This window comes from Eleutherodactylus coqui, chromosome 12, assembly GCF_035609145.1.
Source record: "Eleutherodactylus coqui strain aEleCoq1 chromosome 12, aEleCoq1.hap1, whole genome shotgun sequence".
Classification (NCBI taxonomy): domain Eukaryota; kingdom Metazoa; phylum Chordata; class Amphibia; order Anura; family Eleutherodactylidae; genus Eleutherodactylus; species Eleutherodactylus coqui.
Window position 1 is genome coordinate 70,612,095 of NC_089848.1, and position 23,797 is coordinate 70,635,891.

General features: G+C 45.2%; 1 protein-coding gene across 2 annotated transcripts in view; it reads right to left on the reverse strand.

Moving 5' to 3' along the window:
* The window catches only part of SLC4A2 (solute carrier family 4 member 2), a 74,778-nt gene that overhangs the window by 33,465 nt on the left and 17,516 nt on the right, over positions 1 to 23,797 (reverse strand). Inside the window, exons 1-2 of one of the 2 annotated variants that reach the window (XM_066585091.1) lie at positions 12,902 to 12,960; positions 5,911 to 6,099 (exon numbers count right to left, since the gene is read on the reverse strand). In XM_066585091.1, the coding sequence (XP_066441188.1) occupies positions 5,911 to 5,970 (60 nt within the window). In that variant the 5' untranslated portion in view covers positions 5,971 to 6,099; positions 12,902 to 12,960. Of the gene's footprint in view, positions 1 to 5,910; positions 6,100 to 12,901; positions 12,961 to 23,797 lie in introns of those variants that run through there. The other variant, XM_066585090.1, reaches the window with a different exon arrangement.

A 23,797-nucleotide genomic window follows, 5' to 3' on the forward strand; every position in this document is an offset into this window, starting at 1 on the left:
CAGCTTTGACTCGCTACCTGGGCACCCTAGCCACCCTCCAAGGTAGGAAGCTTGGTGTTAAAGAGGAGGAAGGGAAGAAACCCCGTCATAGTGCAGACAGCGCCAGAGCCATGTAAAGGAGTAGTTACATTTAGGGCTCATTCACTTGGGCATGTGCAGTTTCGGCCATTGAAATACTCACTGCATTCACTGCATACTTGGACCTTATTGCATTTTTTTTTTTTGTGCACGTATTCACTGTGTTTTTCACATGTGCAAAAAAAATGTAAGCAGGTCCCATAGATTTCTCCTGCCTTCATGTATACATATGTATCACTGCATATTTACACAATCTCATTAACGCTAATGGGCAATTTCAGTCTATAATCCAGACCAAAAGAGGGCATGTTGTGATTTTTTTTTTCCAATGCTCAAAAAATATACACATGATAAACCCAAATCAACGGTGTTTAAACTGTACGTATTACGCTTGTAATATGGAACATATACGCCCGTGTAAATAAGCCCTATTAAATGGCCAACTGAAAGCAGTCATCATGCTGATGTGGCCCTTGATGAAAATGAGTTTGGCACCCCTGGTGAAGAGGATAGATGGGGACCTAGGATGATGTCCGCATTGTGTGGCAAGAGAGAACGGAGCTTGCATGGAGCAGAAGAATGGAGTCAGTGCTTCCTTTTCTATAGGTTGTCAGCAGCTGTGTGAGAACAGGGAGTCAGGGAAGTGCTGGGACATGTAGATCTCTCCTCTTCTGATATCCCATAGTAAATTACTTGTAGTTCTCCCCTCATATTCTCTCCCAGTAATTTCCTCTGATAGCCCATGATGGTTTGGATATGTGGAAATTGTAGTCTATCCAGTTATACAGGGGGACTGGTGTATGTGTCCTGTGCAATTAAAGTTATCGTTTTCGTAACTCCAATAGATTGAATGTAAAAAAAAAAATTGGTTTATTGCACCCTGGTGGCCAATCTAGTGAACTACACCAACTGCAATATGCTGTATGTCAACAGACCAATGGGAAACCATAAAATTCCCTCTCTATAGCACAAATGAAGATGATGGGGGCAAAATGGGAATGGTTTTTGTCTCTCCTGTAAAGTTTGATAGATTTGTCATTCAACCTATTGCAGTTATCACGACAATATACCCCATTAGTGCCTCACTGTCCTAGGTCCTTGAAATACATATGCCCATTAACCCTTTCTCTGCTCTAGACTCTCAGACTTGTGCTTATTAACTCCTTTCCTGCCTTCAGCTGGGCTCACACAGGCGGACCGGATTCCGCAAGCAGAGGCCCACAGCGAATTCCGGCTGGGAGCCCGGCCGACGACCCTGCGTACCTACTATTTGTGTATTGCGGATGACCGCAGTGGCTCCCCGGCAGTCATACACAGTACAGTTGTTTTGTATTTCCCGCGTCATTGCTAAGCGTTGTACCCACAACCCATGCGCAATGTTAATTGCATATGGGCTGCGGGTCGGATGGCCTCCATTGACGTCAATGAAGGCGGTCTGCACCAATTCTGTGGGAAAATACAGTATGCTGCAATTTTTCACATCCAGGAGTGTGAATTAAAAAGTAAAAATGCATGCCTTTCAATCTGCAATACAAATCGACCCATGTTAGCCCAGCCTTAGACTACCATGTGGCATGTGACCATTAAAGGGGTTGTACCAAGATGTAAAGTTATTTCCTATCCACGGTGAGGATCTGACTGTTGGGATCCCCACAGATCCTGAGAACAGGAGTCCTGATGGTCCCCACATGAATAGAGTGGACATCATGCATGCGTGCTGCCACTCCATTCGTGTATACGACAGTACTGGAAACTGTACGGACGCTCATGAATAAAGTGCAGTGCAGATGCACAACTTCCACTCCATTCATATGGTGACCACCAAGACCCCCGTTATTGGGATCATGGGGGTCCAGGGGTTAAACCCCCACCAATCATAACATTCCCACTGTGGATAGTGGATAACATTAGATCAGGGGTCCCCAACTCCAGTCCTCAGGGACCACCAACAGGTCATGTTTTCAGGATCTCCTAATGTAAGAACACCTGTGGCAATGTCTGAGGCACTGACAATAATTACATCACCTGTGCAACACTGAGGAAATCCTGAAAACATGACCTCTTGGAGGTCCCTGAGGACTGGAGTTGGGGAACACTGCATTAGATCTTGGTGCAAAGCTTTTAACCCTTTTACTGCCTTTTCAGTGTTCCTGAAACCCTCTGTTTATGCCTCCCTGTAATGTATTACCCGAGTTGTGCCTTCCATGTAAAAATCCCTTCTACATGCAATAATGTAACAGACAGACACCTTTCCCCGCTCCCGCAGTGTCCTGCTCTGCCGCTCCCGGAATCCCCTCTCACATTAGGTTTACAGACTATTCCAGCCTGTTCACAGGACGTCACAGGTGCTACAGCCAATGACAGTGCTCAGGGCTCGATCGCTGAGCTCTGTCATTGGCTGCAGTACCTGTAATGTCACGCAAGTCAGGCGGGACTGCAGCCTGTGAACAAGCAGTGGCGCAGGACACTGCGGTAGTGCGGAGAGGTGAGTATATCACTATTTGTTATGTTACTGCACATAGAAGGGGTTTAAACATGAAATCTACAACTCGGACAACCCCTTTAAAGGGGCTGTCAGGTAATTTAAAAACCAAAAGACTACTTACCTCTTCAATCTCCCTCCAATCTTGCACAAATACTCCAGTGGCTGTCCAAATGCCCTTGCTTGCAGTAATGATGTGCTGTAATGGCATGTGACCAATGCAGCTGCTGACAGTAGGGGTCTCAATGCTAAGACCCCCACTGATTCCAAAGAGTCCTGTGTCCCTTCTCCTCCTCACTGCAAGCTTACTGCACCAACCCCTGGAGTGAAGAGGAGGTTGAATGGAGTAGCGGCTGCTCTTGCTTCACTTTCAATGGAACTGTTATATAACATCATGCCTAACTGCACCAGTCGCTGCTCCTACTCCAAGGATAGACCATGAATTACTACAGAATCTTGTAATGTATAAAACCACAAATTAATCTGTTACAAGTGCTGCAATTAAAAGCTTTTCAGGACATTTGTGGGATTTTAATGAAATCCTAATTGATTGGTCTTTTATTTTTTGCTGAAACTGTGCCTGGAGAGATGAAAGTAGCTAAGGTAGTTAGGACCTAAATAGTCGTCCACATGCTGTGTATGGAGAGGGCTCAGGAGTCTCTGACAGCCGACACCCACCAGCAGCAGCCCTGATCAGAGAAAACTGATCGCCACTGTCACCTCTTTAAAAGCCTCTGTCAGTTCTGACAGCCACATTCAAATTTCCCAATTGAGATTTAAGTGTCCCGAATGGGATCACGGGAGAGCCTTCTGGGTATGATGGACCCTGGGCTGCCATGATTATTTGCCTGTTAGGATGTGCTTGTGGCAGGTCTTTAGCGGGCAGTCTGTTAAAATATAGTATAATGCAATACCATAGTATTGCATTGAACTTTCTAAACAATTTAAAGATCCAAAGTTCATGTCGACTATGGGGACTAAAAAAGAATAAATAAATGTTAAATAAAGATAACAAAAAGATTTTTCAAATTATTATACATGTAAAAAAAACTTGTCCCATCTAAAAAAAAAAAATTAAAGAAATCTAAAACTTCTTGATGGTCACTGACATAGCAACAAGGAGTGCATTCACCACAATTGGTGGGAGTTCAGTGCTGGAGTGTGTGGAGAATGTTATAAAAAGGTGTCCGCTTGGGTATATATTTACGGTTATTGGTAAACCCCATTTAAAATAAATGCCGCTGCCATTAAAATCCATAAAAGGAGTCTGTGATGGTTATATTCGGTATGGTTTAACAAGGTTTTAAATGGAGCATAAGATTCCATGTTTTCTCAGCAAGCTGCCCACATCCTTCAACTAGTCACAGAGCAGTGGCAGGATTACGTTAAGGGCGCATTCAGACGACTGTATATCGGCCGCGTATTCATGCCGGCCGATATACGGTGTCCCTCTCTGCAGGAGGAGGAGGAGGCTGGAAGAGCCGGGACCAGTGCTCTGAGCTCCCGTCCCCTCTCTGCCTTCTCTCCACCGCCTCTCCGCCCCTCTGCATTATTTGCAATGAAGAGGCAGGACGGGGTGGGGCTAAGTTTCGGGAATTCTCTCCACCCCGCCTCTCCTCATTGAAAATAGTGCAGGGGGGTGGAGAGGAGGCAGAGAGTGGGTGGGAGCTCAGTGCACTGCTCCTGGCTCTTCCAGCCTCCCCCCCCCCCCCCCTGCAGAGAGGGACGCCGTATATCGGCCGGCGTGATTACGCGGCCGATATACGGTTGTCTGAATGCGCTCTAAGACTACATAGCAATTTAAGTCAAGTGGCCATAGATTGCAGTGTAACTCTGCAACATTGCAATGTATTGAAAGCCAATGCGGTCATGTTGCAGCTCACAAGTTGCCACGACCCGACGCTCACAATAAATCCTGAAGTTTGGATGTCTTGTAACTGGCCGGTCACGGGTGCAGCAACTTTGCAATGTCTCAGTGCTACAATGCAATCTTTGGCCACGCGATCTGTGTTGCAAGCAAAGTTGCCATGTAGCGCTAGTCATAGGCCGCCTGGTGGGATCAGATCCCGCTGCAAGAATTCTCGCAGCGGGATCCCACCCGTGCCCCTCCAGTGACCAGTGTGGCTCACCTGCTCCCGCATCTCCTCTGCTCTTCTATGTGCCGGTTGCCGCTCAGCCAGCGCATGTGCAGAGCGGAGCCAGCGCATCACTAGCGACGTTTCTGTGCGAGACCCTGCGTCTCGCACAGAAATAGAACATTTTGCAATTTGTTTTTCGTGCGTGTTCTCACACGGACAAATCGCGGCTGTGTGCATAGGATTGCATTATGTAATACAATCCTATGGCAGCGGGCATGGGCGGAAATTCTGCAGGAGGCAATACAGTTCAGAGAGCTGAGACATTCGTCTAGAAGTGCCAGCCAGGCAGCAGGCTTAGGGAGAGTACCAAAAAGGTGTGAGGAGACATATAAGGCCATCCATGCTCCTATTCCCATTTGCATGTCACCACTATAATACGTGTAAAGGCCCACTTAGACACAACGATTCTTGCTCAAAATTCATTTAAAGCCGTCTTTTGAGCAATAACCGTTGCGTCTAAATGCACAGACATTATGCAGTTTTCGTGCACGAGTCGTTCATCGTTCAATTCTAGTTTTCTTGAATTGAGTGATGAACTCTTATCAGCGGTGCAGGCTGTTATCACAGTCGGCAGTGCTAATAAGATTATTTCAGCTCGTGTCCCGCTGGTAGTTCACAGCAGGAAGCGAACTGTAATCGCGGAGAACAATACAGCTGTTTGCTTATGCAGAACAACTGTATTGTTCGCCGAGTGATAGCGGCGGTGTCCGGCTCCGCCTGCATAGCTCTTTAGTAGCTACTATAGACTATGCAAAGATGATCGCTCAAAACTGTTGTTTGAGTGACTTTTGAGTTATCATCTGTCAGTGTAAATGGGGTCTTAGGGCTCCCACACACTTGCGTTTGCGTTTTTTGTTAACGCGATTGTCAATGGGACTTTGTAATGTTAAAAGCGCAATGCACCAAAAATGCAAGTTGCGTTGCATTGCATTTTTAACATTAGAAAGTCCCATTGACAATCGCGTTATCAAAAAACACAAACGCAAGTGTGTGGGAGCCCTTAAAGAAATGCTCCCTTCTGTAATATCATACATGTAAAACAGATGCATGTATATCACTCATGTAAAACTGATACTCTTCCTGTGCAATATGACATGTAGTACAGATGCTCCCTCCGTGTAATATCACATATGTAATACAGACATTTCCCCCATGTAATATCACACATGTAATACAAATATTCCCCTGTCCGCCATGTAATATCACACTTACATTCTGGATAACTGATGACACAATCTCATGAATCTCAGAAGACACCTGTGAGCTGCTCATGGCAGACGATCAAACGAGACAATTGCAGTTTTGTGGCAGGTCCAGTGTGGAGTTGGCAGGACTTGAGGGGTGGGATCAGCCCTTCTCCTTATCGCGCTTTCGCCGTGGCAGGCGTTGGGGCATCATAACCTAGGACAAAAGACCAATACTATAGTCCGGTGATATAAATTGGAGGTTTCATTATAGACAATTCAAATATTCAACATGATGAAGTCGAGGATAAAATACCTAGAAAGCGGAAACTCCCTTAAGTGATGGAGATTAAAGAACAGGAAGATCCTAGTAACTGCGACAGTAGTGACAGATAAGGACATCAAACCCCAACCAAATGCCAAAAGAGCCAGAAATGTTCAACAAGTCCCACACTTCTATCACATCCCATGTGCTAAACACATCCCAAATGCCCCACATGTCACATATACACCAGGAAGTGGCCAACCTGTCATCTTCACATGGCCAGGGCCTTTATCTCACAGCACCAAATTTGCTATCTATAGTGACTAAAGTTACAGACCTTAAGGGGCACAATATGATCCAATGTACCAAGCGTAGAGGATGGTAAATGATCACATCACGCAGAGAGGATAGTGGTAGAGACTGATATTGTGGGCACCAGGCATCAAAGTGATCAATAAAGAGAATGGCGGAGCTGGAAGGATAGTAATTGATTGCAGCACACTGAAAAGTTTGATAATGTAGGCATCAGGCATCAAAGTGATGCGAATAGAAACTGTCCCAACCTGGTGGATCCAACAGATCGCTGCATGCAGAGAAGATGCTGGGAGAATATCATAGTGTCTCAATAAAGAGACTGGTGAAGTTTGGAGGACTGTAATGGTATGTTTCTCACAGAGGGGTTGGGGAAGATTTTGGCAAAGAATCCGTGCAAAAATCAGTTTACAATACACATCCCATTTGTTCAACCCTGAATGTAGTGTCACACAGCACGGTCATAGCATGGTCTTCTAAAAGAATACATAGAGGATATAGGAGATGTCCCATGGAAAGGTGAACTCCACCATCAAGGGAGGCGCAGGCTTTAGTCACCTATCCATGGCTGTCTACCCAAACCAGACGCAGAATGACAATGCTGACCACTACAGATGACCACTAAAAATGATATACTGTACAGTATACCCTAACCACTATATATGTTTTATACCTATGACCAGTATATAACTACTAACTCTTATAGATGATGTGCTGAACGTGATGAAAAATGTCAAGACTCCCAAAGTCTTGTTGTACATGAACTCTGCCCCAAGAAGATGTTGGATGATGTTGTCTTACCAATTCAATGCAAGAAAAGGTCCCTTCTCCAACCAGTAGACCCGGACACTACATGAAATCCTATTCTTCAGGATGTCTGATCATATAACATAACTTTTATACTACATATATTGTAAGGTATAAAATATACATAATTCCAAATAGAAATATACCATCTCAAGAAAAAATGTCTCTACACAACGTATCCAAGTGGGACATAGTAATATGCAAAAGCCAAGAAGCAGACAGAAGCCTACGTGGCGCAGATGGCCTCCCCACTTGATGTGTTGGAGGGCAGTTCCCCGTTTCTGAAGCCTGTATGCATGTATGATGCTGTGTAGTGTAGGCGCTTCTGCTTTCTCCTTTATAACCTGGATTATTCATTGTAATCCCTGGTGAAGTCATTAATATATTGTGAAAAGGGTGTTGGAACAAACATTTTGAGTATTTTTTGAAGTGTTGTTCTACTGGATGTATATGACTTTTGTCTGCTGCATATTACGGTCCTGCTTGGACAAGTTGGAGGCATTTTTTTCTTGACAAGTTACATTTGGTGGTGAATATTATTTATGCTTAAAGGGGATTTGACTAAACAATTGATGACCTATCCTCAGGATAGGTCCCCAATATCAGATTCATGGTGGTCAGCCGATCAGGACCCTCACCAATCAGCTGCTTGAAGTGACAATGGTGTATAATTCAACATGGCAGTGCTATTTACTTGAGTAGGACTGAGCTGCCCTCAGGCCATGCGACCAATGAACATGACGTCACAGGCCTGAGAAGAGGCCATGGCGCTCACCCGAGCACCACTGCTTCTGCAATCATCTAATCGTGGAGGTCTCGAGAGCAGGTCCCCCATTGATTAAGGTCCTTTCAGACTCAATGATTTTCACTCAAAAATTGCTCAAAGCCATCTTTTGAGCAATAATCGTGGTGTCTAACTGCACTGACATCGTTCAGTTTTCGTTAAACCATCGCCGATCGCTGATCTTTCAGCATGCTGAAAGATCAGCGATCAGTTATCAGGGATTCACAGCGGGATACAGCTGATACTATTGTTTCAGCTGTATCCCGCTCTCTGAAGACAGGCTGGGTATGAAGAACAGACCGGTCCAGCAGTGTTCTACATACCCCGCTCCATCGACAGAACATTCCCCACACGACTATGGGTCTCTCTGGAGTTTATTACAGGTGTGAGTCGAGCAGTGATGTTCCTTCTGTAGAGCAGCAATCTTCTCCATATCCACCATATTTGACTCTTGTATGATGGTGTTACGGGTGTATATGGGATATAGATAGTTATACACAGAGCCATATTTCCGCTCCCTCCATCTACAGAACATCCTCCACATGGCTTGGGTCCTCCAGGGGTTTGGGGTGCAGTCACTTTTCCACACAGCGGATATGGGGGTTATATAATCTTTCGGTATTTACACACAGCCGTGTGCAATGGAAGTCTGTGAAATTTTGACCTACTTGTTTACCAGCGATTTTTTTTTTAAAATTTTTTTTTCAGGAATGTATGATGCGTTTTCACTCGCATGTAAATCACATGGCATGTGACTGCTATGTGGGGTTTTTTTTGTTTTTTTTTTTGCTGCCATGGCAAATAATGAGTAATTCTTGAACGATAATCAGCAAAAAAGAAGACATGCATCGTTTTTGGGGTTTTTTCTATTTTGGACTATCGATCTGGGAGAAAAACCACTTGTGTGCATTATTAACCTATTGAAATGAGTGGGTTCTCTCCACGTGGGAGTTTTGTCATCATCGCTTGAAAATCACCGGTGTGAATATACTTATATTATGTGATCACAAAAATGAGTAGTTCACTGTAAATACTGTCATAAGTGTAGCTTTCACTACAATGCATACAATCTAGGACACCCGGCGCACACTGTAGTGAAGGGACATCACATGGCCATAGCTTTTCCTGCAGTCTTCTACTTTGCATAGGCACGGCCCGCAGACAGCTCTGAGCGTCAAGGACAGGCCCAGATCCCTCAGATCAGCAGTGTTTCCCAGTTGACCTGATCGTGTCCTTGGCACGGAGTACATGAGCGGTGCTGTGGCCATGTGCATGATAAATCCAGGATTCGGATTAGTTGTGGAGGAATTCATGTCTCTTTGGGACTCAAAATACGCAGGTGGAATTTATCACGGGCTTTTCACTAGTTTTTCGCACAATCTGTGCCTATCTTAGATTTTATCACTGGTGACGTTTTTTAAAAAACACCTTAAGCCCACAACACCACAAGCCCACGGTGCTGAGCTGGACTCCCTTTTGTGGGCTGATGTATCAGGAGAAGCATAATTAAAGTCTTCTTTTTTTGCGGTGTCCTTTCCTTCACAAGCACAAAATGTGACATTTAACAAAGGGTTGTGCCATATTTGATAAATTAGTTGCATGTTGCACTGCTGGAAGGAAAGAGCACATGGGCAAAAATAGAGTTACTTTAATGTCGGCTTCACACAGGCGTATCTACACGCGCAATACGCAGAGAATAGCATCCATTGATTTCTGTATTTTGGGGTGCCCATCACGGTCACATGCGAAAGAAAAAAATAGAACATGTCCTATTTCTCCGCACAAGGGCTTATTCACACGAGCGTATATCGGTCGTGCTTTCACGGCTGGCCGATATATGCTACTATGTAATGCATGGACTCGACGTATATCCCTCCCCCTCGCCGGCTCCCCTCCTCTCTCCTCCCCTCCAACTGTTTGCAATGGGAGTGTGTGGGGGCGGAGCTAAGCTCCTGCCCCTCCCCATCCCTTGTCCGCAGCCAGCGATTGGGGGGGCAGCTTAGCTCCGCCCCATGCCCTCCCATTTTAAACAGCGGCAAGGGGCAGAGAGAAGGGGGATGCAGTTTAGCAGTCAAGTTGCTAAACTGCCTCCCACCTCCCTTCTCCGGCTGCTGTCATTGGCAGCGGCCGTAGTCCAGCCAGGAAGATAGTTCCAGGATTGTCCTTCCTGCCCGGCATAAAAGCACCCAGCCAGGCGATTTTACGCCGCGGGAATACGTCTGTGTAATCTGATGCAGTGGAATCCAATGCATCAGATGGTAGCGTATATTGGCCAGCCGTGAAAACGCCGTCCGATATACATTCATGTGAATAAGCCCTAATTGCGCACCAAAAGCCTCTACAGAAGTCAATTTCGGGTGTGTAAATGCGCACACAATACGCTAGAAGATGTATGAAAGACTGCGCAGTTGTGCAGAAAAAAGAACACATCTGGAACTCATTCTGACTAATTATCCATTTCCATTGGTGCGTCCTTGTTTGCCACGCGCAAATGAACATGCCTTGCGGGCGTAAAAAGGACAGTAAAATATGTCAATGTGCACACAAAAAAATTAAAAGTTCAGTCTTGCTCATGCGCGCACAAATACACATATGCTTGTGTGAAGCTGGCCTAAAGGGGTTGTCCAGGACATTTAGTATAATTGATTGGTAGGGGTCTACCATTCAGGACCCTCGCTGATCAGCTGATTGTCGGGCCCTCTGTTAGTGCGGACAGTGCTAGCAACATAACAGCAGCCTGGTTTGGTACCTCAGGCACAGCTTCCATTTAACTGAATTTTGGGGGGTCCACCTGCAGTAACAAACCGGGCTTCTGTAATTCAGACCATGCTGTCCACACTGACAGCAGTGATCCTGAGTGGCGAACCTCTGCCGATCAAACTATTGATCATCAATACTGAGGACAGGTCATCAAGTCTCAAACAACCCCTTTAATTATACATTATACATAATAATTTAGCCCCTAAAGCTCCCCTCATCAGAAATCCTCTATTATGTTAGGCTGGCTTCACATCTGTCGGAGGTTCCGTCACAGATCCGGCTCAAAATACCGGAAGAAAAAGCGCTGCATGCATTATTTTTTCTTCCGCCTAAAATTTGGGCAGCTGGGCGGAAAGCGGACAGACCCCATAATAGTCAACGGGGTCCATCCAGCGCTCTTCGGCCATGTGGATCCCCCTTTCCTGCTCCCTGAACAGGAAAGCGGAACCCTGAGCAGAAATGGGAAACCTTACCTGATTATATCCCATGTACTGGTCATTATATGATGAGGATGAGTGAATGCAACAAGCCATGACACACATCGCATAACAATCATGGAAGTCACATAGAGGGTGACGTTCTTTTTTTTATCCTGAGTCTAATATCCACTCCTGATCATTTGTTGCTGATGGTTTGTTACAATCTATCCAGTCTAAGCAATCCTCCATGATAAAACACTCCAGGCTGATACATGTTACCTGCACTGACACATTGTATCAATCCCTCAGATGTGGAAACAAGAACGTTTCCATACACTGACAGCAAGGAGAGATCTTGGAAATGAGTCAAAACTTAATCACAAAGTCTATAATAAGTATTAGAACTATTCTTTGTACAATAAGTGATTCACAGAAGATTGCCGGGGCCCTTTAATAACTGGGTTATTCTAGTATGACTGTAGAGGAGCAGTGTGGAGGGTTGGCTGTATTTACATGGGAGGGAGTAATAGCAGTGCAAGAAAATCGGAGTGATGGCGCGCTTGAGATTTTTCAGCGATCGTGATGCGTTTCGGCTTTAAAATCACATTGCGTCGCTGTACTTGTATTTTTTATGTGCATTAAAAATTGCATGTTATTCCAATAGATAAAATGAAAAAAAAAAACACATTGTACTCGCACGAACATCACAAGCCATGCGAATGTAATGAGATTTTTTTTTCAGGCACCCATAGAAAATAATGGGCAATTCTTTACCAGAAATCATCCAATAACTGTATATGCTGCGACTTTTCTATCTCAGACGCTCGTTTCGAGAGTAAAATTGCCCATGTGTATAAACGCATTGAAAATAATAGGTTCTTTACTCGTGCGAATTCCATCTAAATCGCATTAAAACTCGTACCGATATGGCACTTGTAAACCAGTGGGGTTTTTTGGGGGGTTTTCTTCCCCCTGCATCTGTAATGCGTTTTGTGATGAAAACCGTATTGCTGCACATGGAATTTTCAAGTGCGGTTTTCGTGTACCCTTGAAAATCACAGGTTGTTTCAATAGTAAAAATTAAAAAGACTGCATCACACTTGGATGAAATTTGCATGAGAGAACGAGATCCACCCCCCCCCCCCCCATAGGAACTGATGGGCGATTCGTGAACAGAATAGGGGACGCCGCGACCTCTCCACCTCAGACCATTGGTCCCATAGAAAAATCAATCATGCAAATAAACACATTGAAAAGAACTGTGGCGGACAAGAGGTTAATTACTGACACCTTGCATGGAAGGATGGCAGGAGAGGATAAGGGTTAATCACTCATTTTGCAGGGAAAGGGTTAACTATTACTGCAAGAGGCAACTAATTGATTACATATAGTCAGGAGTAGGGGTTAATCCATCACTTTGTGTGAAAGGGTTAATCACTGTTCCAGTGGCAAGCAACCAGAGGGTAGATGAAGGAAGGGTTAATAAGAAGTGATGTAGATGAAGCAGGTGCTGCAGTGTGCGGTCCCTGGTGCCAGAATGCAGCAAGGAGCAGTGGATAGTAAAAGGTTAATAGTATGCACTAGGCAGCAGCAGGGAAGGGGTTACAAGTGACTGCAGCAGGGAAGGGGTTAACAAAGGACTGGATGGTTAATAATTAAATGCTGGACTGACCTCTCATCCCCGTGCAGCCGGCTCAATGGAACAGACACAACTGGTCATGTGACTCAGCCTGACAGACGGTCACATGATCTAGACCACACCACAGCCAGACCCCCTTCCTTGCTGCTGCAGCAAAGCATACTGGGAAAATCCTTCAGAGGCTTAGCAGGAGCAGAGGATCTATTAAGAATCAACAAGAGATTGACACGATCCTGCAGCACCTCACCGCCATCACATCACACACTGCGGCACCTCACCGCCATCACATCACACACTGCGGCACCTCACCGCCATCACATCACACACTGCGGCACCTCACCGCCATCACATCACACACTGCGGCACCTCACCGCCATCACATCACACACTGCGGCACCTCACCGCCATCACATCACACACTGCGGCACCTCACCGCCATCACATCACACACTGCGGCACCTCACCGCCATCACATCACACACTGCGGCACCTCACCGCCATCACATCACACACTGCGGCACCTCACCGCCATCACATCACACACTGCGGCACCTCACCGCCATCACATCACACACTGCGGCACCTCACCGCCATCACATCACACACTGCGGCACCTCACCGCCATCACATCACACACTGCGGCACCTCACCGCCATCACATCACACACTGCGGCACCTCACCGCCATCACATCACACACTGCGGCACCTCACCGCCATCACATCACACACTGCGGCACCTCACCGCCATCACATCACACACTGCGGCACCTCACCGCCATCACATCACACACTGCGGCACCTCACCGCCATCACATCACACACAGCGGCACCTCACCGCCATCACATCACACACTGCGGCACCTCACCGCCATCACATCACACACTGCGGCACCTCACCGCCATCACATCACACACTGCGGCACCTCACCGCCATCACATCACACACTGCGGCACCTCACCGCCATCGCATCACACTCACCGCCATCGCATCACACACTGCACCACCTCACCGCCATCACATCACACACTGCGGCACCTCACCGCCATCGCATCACACACTGCACCACCTCACCGCCATCACATCACACACTGCGGCGCCTCACCGCCATCACATCACACACTGCGGCACCTCACCGCCATCACATCACACACTGCGGCACCTCACCGCCATCACATCACACACTGCGGCACCTCACCGCCATCACATCACACACTGCGGCACCTCACCGCCATCACATCACACACTGCGGCACCTCACCGCCATCACATCACACACTGCGGCACCTCACCGCCATCACATCACACACTGCGGCACCTCACCGCAATCACACAACACACGGCACCACCTCACCGCCATCACATCACACACTGCACCACCTCACCGCCATCACATCACACACTGCGGCACCTCACCGCCATCACATCACACACTGCGGCACCTCACCGCCATCACATCACACACTGCGGCACCTCACCGCCATCACATCACACACTGCGGCACCTCACCGCCATCACATCACACACTGCGGCACCTCACCGCCATCACATCACACACTGCGGCACCTCACCGCCATCACATCACACACTGCGGCACCTCACCGCCATCACATCACACACTGCGGCACCTCACCGCCATCACATCACACACTGCGGCACCTCACCGCCATCACATCACACACTGCGGCACCTCACCGCCATCACATCACACACTGCGGCACCTCACCGCCATCACATCACACACTGCGGCACCTCACCGCCATCACATCACACACTGCGGCACCTCATTGCAATCACATAACGCACTGCACCTCAAAAACATAACACACTGCACCACCTTGCCGTAATCATATGCCATAATACAAGACCTATGATAGTAGTTATGTTATTGTACATATAGGGCAGCAGCGCCGGTTTTAGACAATGTGTGGCTCTAGGTAAATTAAAAGTGGGGCCCCAATTTTTTGGAATATTGTGGCAACTCAGCAAATTATAGCATGCAATCCGTATAATATATATGCCTGTAGGCGGGAGCATGGAGGTTTGTGTTCCAGCTTGGACTTTGTCGGATTCGGTAGATTACATTGGGGTGGGATCAATTTCCTTAAGGAAATGAAGAGGACTGGTGGTGTGCTTTTTATATTTGTACCATAGACTGGTATGGAGGTATATTTAGACACCATTACAATCGCTGGTAGGGATGAGCGAGTATACTCGCTAAGGCACTACTCGCTCGAGTAATGTGCCTTAGCCGAGTATCTCCCCGCTCGTCCCGAAAGATTCGGGGGCCGCCGCAGCTGACAGGTGAGCTGCGGCGGGGAGCGGGGCAGAGCGGGCGGGAGAGAGGGAGAGAAAGATCTCCCCTCCGTTCCTCCCTGCCCTCCCTCGCAGCTCCCCGCCCCGCGGCGGCACCCGAATCTTTCGGGACGAGCTGGGAGATACTCGGCTAAGGCACATTACTCGAGCGAGTAGTGCCTTAGCGAGTATACTCGCTCATCCCTAATCGCTGGGGTTTGGGGTCAGCCAGTGGTGTTTTTTTGACACCCCTAGGCTGATAAGGACCCTCCCCTCACTATTAACCCAGTACCCAAAAAAACAGTGGTACCAAGAAGAGCTGGATACAGTATGAAATGGACCATGTAACATGCGGGTCTGCCTCTGGGGCAGTCGTGGACTGGTATTTTTTAGGGTGGGAAGGGCCCAATGTCCTTGTACCTTCCCGTATTGATTATACTAGCCCCCGGTTGTCAGTTTTACCTTAATAGTTCAACCTATTACCCCCCAATATTTATCCAGAGGAAGGCGAAAAAAAAACAATGAGGTAGAAGCTAATTTCCCTCTTTAAGGGAAAAAAAATCCTTCACAACTCCAATCTGGCAATCGGAATAATCTCTGGATCCCCGACCCTTCCGAAGTAATTAGTGACTATAACCTGTAATCGTGTTGCACTCAAGAAAGGCGTCCAGGACCTTCTTGTGCTCTATTAGTAAGTTTGCCATCAACACGTCCTCAGGCAGAGAGTTCTATAGTCTCACTGCTCTTACCGTAAAGAACCCCCTTCTATATTGGTGTAGAAATCGTCTTTCCTCTAGATGCAGAGGGCGCCCCCTTGTCACAGTCCTGGGTATAAACAGATCACAGGAGAGATCTCTGTCCCCCGATATATTTATACATGGTTATTAGGTCGCCCCTCAGCCATCTTTTTTCTAAACAAAATAATTCCAATTTTGATAACCTCTCTGGGTGTTGTAGTCCGCCCATTCCGTTAATTACTTTAGTTGCCCGCTCAAGCTCTGATATGTCCTCCTTGAGTACCGGTGCTCAAAACTGTCAACAATACTCCATGTGTGTTCTGCCCAGTGACTTGTAAAGAGGAAGAATCTTCTCATCATGTGCCCCTAGACCTCTTTTGATGCACCCCATGATCCTATTGGCCTTGGCAGCAGCTGCCTGACCCTGGTTGCTCCAGTTAAGTCTACAGTTATCTAAAACCCTCAAGTCTTTCTCCATGTCAATATTCCCCAGTGTCTTCCCATTTAGTGTGTAATGGTGACATGTATTTCCTCTGCCAATATGCAGAACCTTACATTTATCAGTGGTAAACCTCAGTTGCCACATTTCTGCTCAAGCCCCAAATTTAGGCCAGCTTCACACAACTACCGTGTTTCCCTGAAAATAAGACAGTGTCTTATATGAATTTTTGTTCAAAATGTTTAACTTTTTTACATGTATAGCTGCCTGGACACAATTTAAATTGACTTTTTTAATTAACTGTTAGCATGGCTTAATTTTGGAGTAGGGCTTATATTTCAAGCATCCTCAAAAAGCCTAAAAAATCATTTTGCATCCTCAAAAATTCTGGAAAATCATGCTATGTTTTATATTCAGGGTATGTCTACTTTTCAGGGAAATAGCATAGGTCAGCTTCCAAATGCGGGATACTGCAGCGGATTCCAGCTATGAATCCTGCCGGTGACCCTGTGTAACTATGGTTTCTGCATTGCATATGACCATGGCGGCTCGCTGTCGGTCATATGCAGTACAGATTTTAAACTCAATATTTGTATTTCCCGCGCCATCGCTTATTGTATTTTAATTGCATATGCGCTGCGGGTCCACAACCCATGCCTCTATATGCTGTCCAATGCAAGTTGTGTCGGGTGTAACTTACAAATGACCATCTGAATGCAGCATCAGGGGCTGCATACACCATTTCTCAAACCCAGTCCAATCTAAATAGAAAAATGTTATTACACCCCAGACCAGCTACCAGCTACACTGTGCTGCTGCTGCAGTAGTTGCACATACCTGGAGGTTAAAATCCAGCAGACAGCTGAGCTCTTGCAGCTTAGCACTGGCCCATAGTTGGCTGACACAAGACCTCTGCATAGCGTCAGCTATACCACTTTAGCCTCTCGTGTCCCCATGATGTCCACCTTGGGATAGTAGCTGCACACTGCGACTCGGGCACCTGGCTGGCCTAGAGGCAGAGCAAAGAAGAGGGGGCGGACCTAATTACCCAATCTTATGTAAAAATATAACTAATATATTCTTGTACAAAGGGGGGCGGTATTATAGTAGTTATATTTTTGTACATAGGGGGCAGTATTATAATAGTTATATTCTTGTACATAGGGGGCAGTATTATAGTAGTTATATTCTTGTACATAGGGGGCAGTATTATAGTAGTTATATTCTTGTACATAGGGGCAGTATTATAGTAGTTATATTCTTATACATAGGGGGTAGTATTATAGTAGTTATATTCTTGTACATAGGGGGCAGTATTATAGTAGTTATATTCTTGTACATAGAGGGCAGTATTATACTAGTTATATTCTTGTACATAGGAGGCAGTATTATAGTAGTTATATAATTGTACATAGGGGCAGTATTATAGTAGTTATATTCTTGTACATAGGAGGCAGTATTATAGTAGTTATATTCTTGTACATAGGAGGCAATATTATAGTAGTTATATTCTTGTACATAGAGGGCAGTATTATACTAGTTATATTCTTGTACATAGGAGGCAGTATTATAGTAGTTATATTCTTGTACATCGGAGGCAGTATTATAGTAGTTATATAATTGTACATAGGGGCAGTATTATAGTAGTTATATTCTTGTACATAGGGGGCAGTATTATACTAGTTATATTCTTGTACATAGGAGGCAGTATTATAGTAGTTATATTCTTGTACATCGGAGGCAGTATTATAGTAGTTATATAATTGTACATAGGGGCAGTATTATAGTAGTTATATTCTTGTACATAGAGGGCAGTATTATAGTAGTTATATTCTTGTACATAGAGGGCAGTATTATACTAGTTATATTCTTGTACATAGGGGGCACTATTATACTAGTTATATTCTTGTACATAGGGGGCAGTATTATAGTAGTTATATTCTTGTACATAGAGGGCAGTATTATAGCAGTTATATTCTTGTACATAGAGGGCAGTATTATAGTTATATTCTAGTACATAAGGGGCCATTATTAGAGCAATTGTATTTTTGTGCATAGGGGACAGTGTTATAGCTGTCGTATTTTGTGCCTAGAGAGTAGTAGTATTACAGTCGTATTCTTGTGCATAAGGGCAATATTAGGGTTGTACATCACTGCTTTAGATATAAAATCTCTGCTCCTCGATGTGAGTTATAAATGAATGTAGATGAGTGTGAATATTTGTACCATAATGGGATATTCTAGCTTCTCTCTATATATCGAGCTCCAGGTCACATTTTTAAGTGGAGTGTCAGCTCTATGGCCAGGTCATACTTGGCAGCACAGAAGCTTCTGAGATTTATAATAAAACAATATCTGAGCCGAAACCTTAAAGCCTGAAATTGAGATCTCTAATCCTCTGGCTACAACTATGGAATGTTGGGGTTACAAGCTTAGCTAACCCCAGGAGAAGCCCCCTCCTCTGCTGCAGTCATAATCCCTGCAAATTAAAGGGGCTGACTATTTTATAGTAAAATGTCCTAAAAATTTCCATAAACTGTTATGTGGTATCACATACAAGTGTGAATGTGCTAATGCTTAGTCCCAGTTCTTTAGTTGTAGGTCCCATGCTGGTCAAAGACAGAGGGGTATGTAAGCAATGTGGATCAGTGATCTGTCGTTGTAACTGCCGCCATCTTAGTCTATTACGTGATTTTTCTATGTGACTACTTCCTTGGGTTTCCAGTCCTGCATTAATAACTGTACAGGCTCTAAGCAGAGGCAGAATGCATCCAGTGCATGCACAGATAGAGGCAGCCGAATCTCCCTTATCCTATTCTATCAAGTTGATGAATTTTCTAGTTTGGGAAAGTTGGGTGACATGAGGGTACTGTATTGGCCGCTATGTTAATTGTCACCCCGGCTCGTAGAACAGCTAGTCACAGTTTGCCAGACGATCACAGCCCTATACCTTCATTTGAAATCCCAAATTGTTGGATATCTAAACCTTTCTGTACCCAGTGAAGAAATGCCTATTTATGCAATGAAAAATAAGCTACACCCTGCTGAAGTCCAGTTTGCATGATATTGTATGCACCCCTAGAAAATTGTTGGGGGTTCTTTAATAAGCAGTTTTCGGGTTGTAGTGTCGGCTGTGATAATGATCCTCTAACAAGACAGGGGGGTGGGGGTGGATGGACATATCTTTAGTCCAGTTCAGGGACACTTATCGTGTCGGATCTGACTACTTGTGATTGGAGTCTGATGTGTGTATATGGTACTGCAGCTGAGCTCTATAGAAGTGAACATCAGATCATGATCGAGAGGGGCACTTTTTCTGGATAAAGACCACCAAGATTATAGACACTGAATCCCTCACTATCCTAGACCACCACAGAAAAGCCAGGACTGGGCATCCAACCTGTACATGTACAGTATGGTTATTCATTCAATACTATATTTCCATGGTAGTAAGGCAACTTATTGTCTACTATCTAGATGAAAAAAACCCTTCTTGCTGCTTTCTATGGTCCTAGAATACCAGGGATTCTGAAATTAATTGCTTCACTGCCCGAGACCTCCAGGGATGCTGATATTAACCTTTTCACTGTTTTAGTTTTAACCCCTTGACTAGTGTAAACCTTTTTATGATGATTGATGATTATCCGTTCAGTCGCATCCGACCTTCGGTTAGTCTATGGATCAATGTTCTACATGCATTCCTGTCTTTCACCGCTTCTTTCAGTTTGACGATTGTCATGTTCATGGTAGCCTTTATTGTATCTAGCCATTTTGTTCTTTGTCGTCCTGATATTCTCCTTACATTGACCTTGCCAAGCATCAGTACTGTTTCCAGTGAGTTAGCGCACATCACATGGCCAAAAAAAGACAGCCGCTGTTTGATGATTTTGGCCTCTAGTGATATTTTTAGTTTGATGTAATCTGACACTACCTTGTGCGTTGTCATGGCGGTCCAAGGTATCCGTAGCATTCTCCTCCAGCACCAGAGTTCAAACGCATCAGTTTTCCTTCTGTCCGTTTTCCTGAGCATCCAACTTTCACAACCATATGTAGTTATGGGAAAAATGATTGCATTGGCCAGTCTGGTTTTTGTTGCAATGCTAATGTCCTTGCTTTTCCATTCCTTGCATTGCGATCCCACCAAGTGTAATCCGTCTCTTGATCTCGGGTCCAGATTGCCCGTTGCAATCAATTTTGGATCCAAGGAAAATGAAATCTTGGACCAATTCGACTTCTTCGTTGTTTATTTTGATGGTCACTGTCCTGTTGCCCACCACAGTCATGACTTTCGTTTTCTTGCTGTTGAGGTACAGTCCCATGTGTTCGCTTCCCTTTTGCACTCATTGGATAAGGTATTCCAGGTCCCTTTCAATTTCCGCCAGCAGGGTGGTGTCATCTGCATATGGGAGGTTATTGACATTTCTGCCACCGATTTTGACTCCAATTTCTAATCTGTCCAAATGGCATCGCCTCCTGATCGTTTCTGCGTACAGATTAAAAAGAACTGGTGATAGAATGCAGCCTTACTGTACGCCTTCTGAACCAATCCGTGTTTCAATAAACTGTCCTGACTGTTGCTACTTGGTTGTTGTAAAGTGACCTTATAAGTTGTTCAATATGTTCTGGTACGCCCATTTGCTTCACATTTCCAAACCTTGTCATGTTCGCCACAATCAAGTGCTTTGCTGTAGTCGATGAAACACATATCCTCTCGGGTCTTCTCCATGATCCAGCGCAGGTTCGCGATTTGGTCTCTGGTGCCATGTCCTTTTAATACACTGGATCAATAGGGATGTTGCCATAAAATCCTTCCCTACTCTGGATACCCATGGTTATTGTCATTAAAGCAAACCTGGCTTTTTAGAATTACACTATATCTGGCCATTCTATGACTTGTATCCTGCATTTTTTACCATTGTCCTCTCTGCAAGCTGTATCTATGATTCTCAGCTCTCACTCGGTAGGAAGAGCCTGCTATTATGCTGTTTTCTATATGCTAAACACAGAGAATTAATTCTATTTCCTAACTGCTTGTAACACATAAACACAGACATAACATCGTCATGTAAGATAGTGTTTAGCAGTACTGACCAGTGGAGATGTGAATAAATAGTTGTAACTAACTCACCATTAGCACCCAGCAGCATCCGCTCAAATGCAAAACATCAGCATCTTATAGATTTTTTTAACAGATATTTTATTAAGTTTTCAATAAAAACAAGATGTTTATTTGGATCCATTGTAAAAAGAAATCTGTAACTGAGGGCCCTTTTACATGAAACGTTTATTGTTCAAATAATTATTGACTTGTGCGAAAATGAACCTTAACCATTCAATTGAATGAAATATGGCCAAAGAATGAACAATAATTTGTTCACTTATCAATTGTTCATTTTATGGAGACATAAAAATTGTTTTTTGCCAGTCATTGTGTTTGAAGTCGATAATTCAGTCGTTCGCAGGTTATTCTTAGATGTCTCCAAACTTTCTGACACATCAACAATAGACTGAATGAGCTGAACAATTATCTATGTGTGTGAATGAACATTGCTCAAAAGCAAATATTTGCTCATTTCAACGATTAATCGCTTTATGTAAAAGGACCCCCTTTATAGGACCGTAAAGTACACGGACAGTAAAATCAAAAATGGGCACAAAGTTACACAAGAATAACGTATTCTTGGCAGCATTGACATGGATTTAAGGCTGGATTCAGACAACCGTATATCGGCTCGGTTTTCACGCTGAGCCGATATACGGTGTCCTTGTCTGCAGGGGGAGGAGGATGGAAGAGCCAGGAGCAGGAACTGAGCTCCCGCCCCTTGCCACTATTTGCAATGGGAGGGGCGGTACAGGAGCGGAGCTAAGCTCTGGGACTTAGCCCCGCCCCCACCTCGCCCCCTCCTATTGCAAATAGTGGAACCGTGAAAACCGAGCCGATATACGGTCATCTAAATCCAGCGTAATGCAGATAATACAATATTCACATGTAGAAATTATGCAAGTATAAAATGAGCCAGAAGAGAGCAGAAATGGAACAGATGCCTAAGTACCTATAATAACCATTACATCTTTTCACTATACATGTCTTTCGTTCTTCTAAAGTGGAGACCTCATAACTAACTTCTAATATAAAGCAGGCTCCACTTAATTTTTTGCATTTTTTTTTATGTATTAAAGGGTAAAATTTAGGTACATTTCGCCTAAGGGCTTATGTTCACGGGCGTTTCAGTAAAATGCTGCGGGTGTTAACACAGCGTTTTACCAGTGCTTGGGATGCTGCCGTCAGAGACCTAAATGGGTGTACTGTGCATGCCCCTGTACCTTACACATGCGGTATTGCGTGATGTGACTCTTTTTTTTAATTCCCCGCTCTGTTTTATAGCAGGATTGCGTATGAATCACTGCCCATATGCAATGTATTGCGTATAGACAGTGTTTCCATAGTTCCTAAACAACAGTAAACGGCTCAAGCTGCGCGGTACGCCAGGAAATAGAGCATGCTGCAATCTATTTCTTGTGCATATCTACACGCTCATGTGCATGGATCAGTGAAATGCCTGTGGACTTGAGCTCTAACGCCCCAGGAGATCCCTTGAGATCCTTCAAGACAAATCACTAAGTATATTGCAGGGGCCCCGATAGTAATCATGGGAGACTTCAACCTGATTTTGGACCCGGTGCGGGACCGTCTCACCCCAGCCGCCTCCACACAGGCTCGGCTGCCTGGGTGGGCCGACTCCTACTCAATGCAGGAAATATGGCGCACGCGACATCCACATGACAGAGCCTACTCATGCCACACTCCGACCTACAATGCCTTCTCGCGCATAGATCTCTGTTTTGGCTCCCCGGACTGCCTCCCTATGGTTCGGGATATATCCTATCTACCCAGAGGCATTTCAGATCACTCTCCGCTCCAATTAGTTCTTGACCTTGGGGTTGGGGGCAGTCGCCCTGTGTGGAGACTGAGTCCGCTGTGGCTGGAACAGAGAGAAGTGCATGAGTATGTAGAACAAGAGGCTGAAATGTACTGGGAAGTCAATGAGGGGACGGCCTCGGAGCTGGTGGTATGGGACGCATTTAAGGCCTTCACCAGGGGATCCTTTACCTTGGCTATTGCCGAGCATAGAAGATCCCTGGGAGCCCGCCGCTTGGACCTGGAAAGGCGCCTTGATTTAGCAGAGGCAAGGCACATAGCAGACCCCTCCTCGGAAACTACTACAATTCTGGGTGCCCTGCGACGGGAATACAAACTACTGCTTATCGAATACACCAAGAAGAAACTCCTGTATTCCCGCCACCGGATTTTTGATCAGGGAGACAAGAACGGCCACTTACTGGCCTACTTGGCTAGAGAGGATCAGACACTGCCACCAATTACGGCGGTGCGGGACGGCACGGGTACTCTATTAAATGATCCCAAACTAATTAATCAAACGTTTGCCCAATTCTATGGA